Source organism: Plutella xylostella, chromosome 22 (assembly GCF_932276165.1).
Source record: "Plutella xylostella chromosome 22, ilPluXylo3.1, whole genome shotgun sequence".
Lineage (NCBI taxonomy): Eukaryota > Metazoa > Arthropoda > Insecta > Lepidoptera > Plutellidae > Plutella > Plutella xylostella.
In genome coordinates, this window is record NC_064002.1 from 2,213,146 (window position 1) to 2,220,873 (window position 7,728).

Sequence of the window (7,728 nt, forward strand, 5' to 3'; positions counted from 1 at the left end):
GTGGCAGCCAGAAAGTACTAAGTCGTGTGCTCCGATACTCTTATAACTTTGTAAGTTTTATGAATATGAAGCGGTGTATTTTATGAACATTAAATTATGATATTTTAGGTATGTTTATGAAATAGTAATAAGTGATGTAGGTAAGTAATTTGAAAATAAATGGTTTTGAATTCATTATTTCACAAAAAGATCGAGTTATTTCTAAAAAAAACTTTAATTTCATATAATACGATATACAGACATGTATTTACAGGCACTTACTAACATCAGTTACAATTAAAAATATAGTTCAGAAGTACTATTTTAAGTATTTTTTTAATGTAACTTAAATTAAAAATTTACAGGGTTTCGAGATGACTTTGTTGACTTCTTATTATAATGAAAATGCTAGTTCTATTTAAGTATATTATACGAACAAATGTTTTTTTGCTACGAAACATTCGTTATTATACTTACTGATAAATCAGAAAATCATAATAATTTATTGAAAATCACAGTGGTTTATGTTAACAAATGCGAAGAATCATTATATATTTAAAATATTATTAAATATAATCACAATTAATTAAATTACCCGATCGAGATCACAAAATTATTAAGAGTCCATCTCTCTCATCTCTAAACATGATAAGAGTAACATGAGGCAGGTGCTGCCATCTACTGGGTTCATGTTCATTAGTTCATGATTCATTAATTTGTGATTCACTTTCAATTAACTAATCTCATGATATTATATCATTCAGGATCCGAAGGTTTGCCAAGTTGTTGGCCAATAAGTGAGATGCGAAAACACAATCAGTATTTCAGATTTTAGAGCCCCAACTATAGTGGTTTGCAATGGAAACCAGCAATCATGTAAACAAACCAAATTGTCACGATTACTCCGTAATCACATACATTTTCGATCAATTTATGAACATAGTCTGATTTCAACGAACACACCATTGTTTTCACATTATCTTCAACACGATTTAACTTGTATTTATAAGTTAAATTTGTTAAAACATTTGCAACGTAAAAATTTCGAAGTATTTGACAAGCTGTCATCTTAGTTTTTTACTCATCGAACTCTATAAGTCATTGAAAAGTTAGTGTTGTTCGTAATCTGAAGTTATCTTTTATTTTTAATTTAATAAATTATTTTAATTTAATATTATTTGAATACAATTTAAAAAAAATTCAAGAGCTTAATATAATTAACCAAAACGAAAAAAGGAAGAGGAAGAAATGAAAAAGCTCGACGGCATTTTAGACATGGCAAGCGATGACATAGTGGTTCCATTTATAATTACGGTCACCGGCGACACTTCTGATAGTGATGATGACGAAGACGAAGATTTAAATTTGTTTTAATAAACACTTTTTTTATATATAATCAGTTTTATTTTATAGTCTATGGCTTATATATATTTAATCTAATTAGAACACTATGACATCACTATGGGCATAAACAATACGCTGTCAATGTCAGTCCGCCATATTTGTTTACATGATTGTTGGTTTCTATTGCAAACGACTGTACAAATCACAGCATTTTGCACTGCAACAAAATTAACAGATGTACTCAACAAAAACTCACAATAGCGCCATCTAGCGAGCGGAACACGAACTAGCTCCGTTTCCATCTAGTAGTCGCCGGCAACAGTTTCATGCGCGGCCGGCGGCGGCGCCACGTCGAGGCTCGGTAGAATATTCGAGATGGCTATACGAGCCTCGCCCGCCATGTCCATCTCCCGTCTCAGAATCTCTTCTGTTACCACGTGGATGGACTTGAACTTCAAGTTGATGCCGTGGAACTTGAACACGTGGTTGTTGAGGTTCACTTTGTAGCTGAAGGAGACGTTGCAGACCTGCGGAAGGAATTTTGGTTTTAAAATTGCTGTGGGTGATCGTAGAGTGTGGAGCTTATACTTTTAGAAGTTTGTTATAATCTTATCAGCCATTGCTCACTCAGTTAAACTTGAACACAAATACAATATATCAAGTTCTGGGTGTAGGCATCTCTTTTAGCGCCGTCACAATGGTCCGGGATTTCTTATCGCCTCTACAACTCAATATAATCGTGCCATACAGAACCAGCTTAGCCTTGCATCAGTCACTACTATACTATACACCAACCATAATAGTATTAAAGCATAACAGTACGCCTAATATGAATGGCGTCGCTCGTCTAACCTGACAATGGAAGGGTCGGTCGCCGGTGTGCGTCAACTCATGGTTCTTCAGATGGTGCCCCTGAGTGAAGCTCATCTGGCAGATATCACAGCGGAACGCTTTCACCCCCCTGTGGATCTTCATATGGACGTTCAGGGCACTCTTCTACGGAACAAAATAAAGCTAATGATTTCATTTTCACCTGGCATGTGTACGGCCGTTCCCCGGTGTGCATTCTCTCGTGGTTTTGCAGCTGGTGCTTCGCGTTGAAAGACATGGTGCAAACGTTGCACTTGTACGGTTTGTAACCAGAGTGAATGCGCAGGTGACGGTTCAGATCACAACGCTGAAATGCATACACAGGGTGGTCATTTGTGGGTCTTTGTAAAAATTTATGGATGAAGGATCGCGCATATTATGACGGGTAACAGCCTCGCAGCGTAAAAGTCGCTCAAATGTATTTTATATGACAGATCAGTCCGCTGGGCGCGGGCATAGTATGCTATATAAAACTTATAAAATACATTGGAGCGACTATTGCGATGCAAGCTACCCATTATGATATGCGCGATACATAAGGTTGAATGGATGGTAGCATTTTAGGTTTGTTTATCAAGTTTATCTTGCACCGTCACCGACCGGGGCGGTGGAGGCAATCGATCGAGGCACATTTTTCGAAATACAATAAAGAACAATATTTAAGTATGTTTCGAGCTCACATTATGAATAGTGTTAGTAATTGATTAGCGCTCTACATAGCGAGTAGTCAGAACTGTAATATTCAGAGCGCAACATAATACGTTACATTTACGTACAGTGGACGGTTGCGAGTTGATCATGATGAGTCTCGTAGCGTATTTTTATTAGGATCACAATACTTTAATAAATTTTTATAAAATATATACTTACAGCGATGAATCTCTTCGGACATAAAGTGCAGCCAAATGGTCTTTCTCCTTTATGAATTAAGTTATGCCTGAAATAACAAGAATAATATGTGTTGTAGGAATGCATAAACATAGGTACGTCAAGATTTCGGCAATTTTTGTCATTGGATGTCCCTGATGTGAGACAGGGTATGGGACGCAAGTCCTTTATGGTAAAAACCTTATAAAGCTCGCGAACTTTTAAAACCCCTGACAGTAAAAGTCTCATAACAATTTAACGGCTAAGCCGATTTTAATAAAATATGGGTAAGAACAGCAGTAACATTAACTATGACTCTAAAAAAAAGAAAATCTATGCTACCACAGACAGATACACACATTCACAGACAACTTATATCACTACTCTTTTTGTGTCAGTGGCAAACATAATGATTACCTCAACAGTCCCTTCTGGCAGTAGAAGCCGGCTCCGCAGATCTCGCAGATGTGGTCCTTGATGCCGGAGTGCTGCTTCATGTGGATCTGCAGGTTCGTCTTCTGAGAGAATGTCTTCGTGCATTCCGTGCAACTGTACTTCTTCTTTTCTGTGGAGTTGGGATGGGTTTGTAAGTTTGGAGAGTGGTAGTGGTAGACTTGATAAACGTCTTTAGGATATTAGGCCGTAAACAGAAAGAACGCTGGTAGTTACCATAAGCGCTTACTTTACTATGTATACATATTTTGCGCGCGCTATCAGCGCTAATGGACAACATTTCAAAAAACTAAAGCTGCTATAAATCGAAAACCATTTCGAGATTTAGCTCTAAAGGCCACAAAAAAAATGTTTTTGTATTTTTTGGATGTATCATTTTCGAGAAAATCATAAAATAGTAAAAAAGTGCTGATGACGTCATGCATCATGTGCGATGCATTTTGATGATCAAAGCCCATAGATTTAAAAACAAAGTAACTGTCACTTTCATTTTTGATTGACGTTGACGTTTTATCGTGACGTTGTTGTTTATTTGGGTCATTTTCATTAATTCTGTTCTGACACTTTCTGACTATTTTTTTTATTTATTATTAAGAGATGACCTCTATATAATATGTCCCAGAGCATGCCACCGCCTACACAGTTGAAAAAATGCTTCTGCTTATTTTTTTACATGATAAGTACCTACTTTCCATCATCAGAAATATCAATGTCATTTGAAAATGACCCCTTTGTTGGTTGGCATGTAAACAAAGTTTAAATGTCACTTGTCAGTGTCATTTATGTTTTTTTCGAGACTCCGGCAATAGACAAAAATAAAAATTGAGCCTAATATGTGACGTCACTTCCGGTTTTAAAATAATTAACTTTAAAGTTAAAAATAACATGCAAAAATTAATGTATATACAAAATAAAAAAATACGGGTCCACTAATTTTCTATAAACTTTCCGAATAGCTAATAAAAATATAGGGTAAAGAAAATGAAATGTTGTCCATTCGGCAAAGTATAAAAAAGTAAGCGCTTATAAGTTTCCAGCTTTTGTTCTGTAGGTATATTATGCCTGTTGCATTTGGAGTGTTATCCTGAAGGTCTATCTATCTATCTATCATGGCGAGCTGATTTTCCGCATTTAGCCTCAAAGGTGGGCCATTATGCGAGAAATACCTACGGGATGACTAGCCATTAAGCCACCCAAGCTCACGCCAGAAAGCCAGTATCCGATGGTATTCCTATGGCTCTCTGGACTTTAGAAAAAAAAAAAAACACGCCCTCACGCCTTGTACTAATGTACTCCCTTGCGGGGTAGGCAGAGGTGTATTGCTGCACCCACTTTTCGCCAGTGTTATGTTAGTCCCAATGTAATAGGGGGCGGGCCTATTGCCATTTTACGGGCACATCCAAGACCCGAGAACAAATATCTGTGTTTAAACAAATATCTGCCCCAGCCGGGAATCGAACCCGGGACCATCGGCTCAGTAGTCAGGGTCACTATCCACTACGCCATTCGGTCTCTGGACTTTAGATACTGTTAAAATCTGAGTACCGTTATACATAGACTAGTTGAGGAACACTGAGAATCTAAAGATTTCTCCTAAAGGATGCACCTATTTCCGTCTATTGGACAATGAAGATGATAATAAATGGAGAATATGATGACAAAGATCCTACAGATTCCACCTATATATATTGGTCCAATAGGTTGCTTACCTTGATGAGTAGTCATATGGTTGCCGAGAGTGAATGTGAGTATGCCGCACACCGGACAAACCAGCTTCTCCTTCTGCTTGGTCGGAGCAGGTTTAGCAGATCGCACCACTCTGAGGGGTTTGTCTCGGATTGGAACGCGACTTTGTGTTTCCCCAGGCTTCTTTGACTTGTAGTTTGGATGCACTTTCAGTATTGTGGCATCTTTCGGCCGCTTTAGAAGAATTGGGGCACCGCGCGAACCATTCTTTGTCACAGGATCTGTGTTTGATAAAGAAGTAAGTAATAAAATTTTCTTGTAAGTGAAATAAAATGTTATTAGAAAAAAAACTAGATAGGGCGATAGGTACGATTTCAAGTGCGGTATCAGAGACATTGGCTACAAATCAAAATAGATTTATCATTAAGATTGTATTTCAATATTCCGATTCTCATGGCTCTATCCCTGGATAAAGTTAAACTAAATTATCAGCTAAATATGTACTAAAATGTAACTTACAACATGTTATCAAATTGGCTTTGCCCTCTCCACTTTCCTGTTTGATTACTTTAACTTTGCCTAATACTTTTTTTTCCTTGTAAACTTTTATGTCAGATAACTTAGGTTTTTTAAACTTGGTCTTGCCTTTCTCTTTTTTAGGAGGAACATAGTCTTGATCATCGTAATCATCATCTTGGAAAAAGTTATCATCCAGGTATTCCACCTAAAAATAAAATACATTATAAATCTTTAATTATAATTATTACTCACTACTTTGTTCATTAAAATTATCTCTATAAATTACCTATATTATAAGGCAAATAAAATGATTACTATACAATTATACATACATCTCCATCTTCACTTTTTGGGTCAGTTTTAATGGTCTTCCAAGAAATGTCGACATCATCATTAAAGAAGTCATTTTTAACATCTTCTGACTTTCCATCAAATTTCCTTATGACAGTGTTGGCTATAACAATATCTTTGCCATCCACACTATCTACAGCTTTCGTGCTGGTGTCGCCCAGAACTTCAATCTCCATCTCCCATTTGGGCTCATTTTTAATGTTTAGAGGTCCAATCTCACTCTTGATGTCTGTGAGAGAATCAAAAGATATCTTCTTTGTTGGACGCTTCGCTAGAATCTTTGATAAGTTTTTCTGAAGTAACTTGTCAGTCCTAAAATCATAAGGAAAATAGCATTACAATAAATTTTAAGGAGTACGCCCATTCAATTGGCTATTGTGTCTGTGGTGTGGGATTTGAATCTAAAATAGAACTTCCAGGATAAGTAATAAGTATGTTATTTACCTCTCTGCAACTGTTTTGAGCAGAAATGCTTTTTCCAAGGCTGTGCAGCATTTAGTACAAATTTTGTCAGGTAACCCATCATTGGAAGCCACCTGGAACACACAGGGTTAACAAAAGATGATCCAGATACCACGAAAATATGTATCAATGAATTGTTTTTCCAGTTTAATACGTTATAAGTTTTAACTTATTAGGTTAGAAATATATGGAATTCTTACCTTCACATCAGCTATGGCTGTAAGCATCTCTGCATAGTTTCCCGATAACTTGTATTTGAACAAGGGGCATAGTGGTTTCTTCTTCACTAAACAAATTCGACAAGAATTCATATCAAGAATAAATTTCTTCGAGTCTCCCATTTTATCAAAATATAAATAAACACAACAAAAGTGATGGAATGACGAATGAAGAAAAACACTATCGAATTATCGAACTTAGTCGTAAATTCAACTTCCCATCCCATGAGCTCTTCACTAGTTTTTGCAGTGGCAAAATGGCGTAGCGTGGCCTATAGAACTCAGAGTTGTCTATGTCGATAATATTATCGATTTATCGATAACGGTTATACAGCACTAATACCAAATTAAAGTCAAGTTTTCAACTCAAACACAGGACCCTTATTTCAAAATTCTCATATTTAGTGGACCGTTATCTACCATTTACTGCCATGTCGTTATTACTGTGAATTGGTGGCTCATATATCTTATAAGACATAATAATATTCATGCAATTTAGGGAATCAGTGGAACACAAAATAAATATAGTATACAAATTTTAATAATCGTTTTTAAATGAGTATCTAAAAATAGATTAGGATTAATTATTTATTCAAGGTAAAAAAATACTATTATTACCTATTAGTTGATTTTTAAGTTAATGCGGCTACCCTTTATTATCTTATCTTATTTATTATACTCATATTTTTTCTTTTATTTATCTTATAATACCCATATTATCTTATAATTATTATCTTATAATACTCATATCTATCACCAAAAAAATCAACAGCTCATAACTCTTTACTAGCCTTATAAGATAACAGCCACAATAATACCTAATGATACTTAGGTATAAAATAAAACAAAAAGTTGAATGAAACAGGTTCTAATTAATGGAAAGTGATTCAAAAGTACGAATGAATGGTCATCCTAACCATAACGTCTCTCACAACAGTATATAAACGTCATCCGTCATCTTGACAACTTCGGTCTTGTT

General features: G+C 35.7%; 1 protein-coding gene across 2 annotated transcripts; it reads right to left on the reverse strand.

The window, feature by feature from the left end:
- Positions 1 to 198: 198 nt before the first annotated feature.
- LOC105395843 (zinc finger protein 84) lies at positions 199 to 7,017 on the reverse strand. Of its 2 annotated transcripts, none has more exons than XM_048629151.1 (10): positions 6,732 to 7,017; positions 6,514 to 6,605; positions 6,051 to 6,381; positions 5,719 to 5,923; positions 5,223 to 5,480; positions 3,478 to 3,625; positions 3,064 to 3,130; positions 2,176 to 2,319; positions 1,522 to 1,850; positions 199 to 825 (listed from the first exon to the last, which is right to left on the reverse strand). In XM_048629151.1, the coding sequence occupies exons 1-9, from the start codon at positions 6,870 to 6,872 to the stop codon at positions 1,626 to 1,628; spliced, it is 1,611 nt and encodes a 536-aa protein (XP_048485108.1). In that variant the 5' UTR covers positions 6,873 to 7,017; the 3' UTR covers positions 199 to 825; positions 1,522 to 1,625. The 2 variants fall into 2 exon arrangements, with proteins under 2 accessions (XP_048485108.1, XP_048485107.1); XM_048629150.1 differs by lacking the exon at positions 2,176 to 2,319 and adding an exon at positions 2,357 to 2,500 and having other exon boundaries at positions 206 to 825; positions 6,732 to 7,016.
- Positions 7,018 to 7,728: the final 711 nt, after the last annotated feature.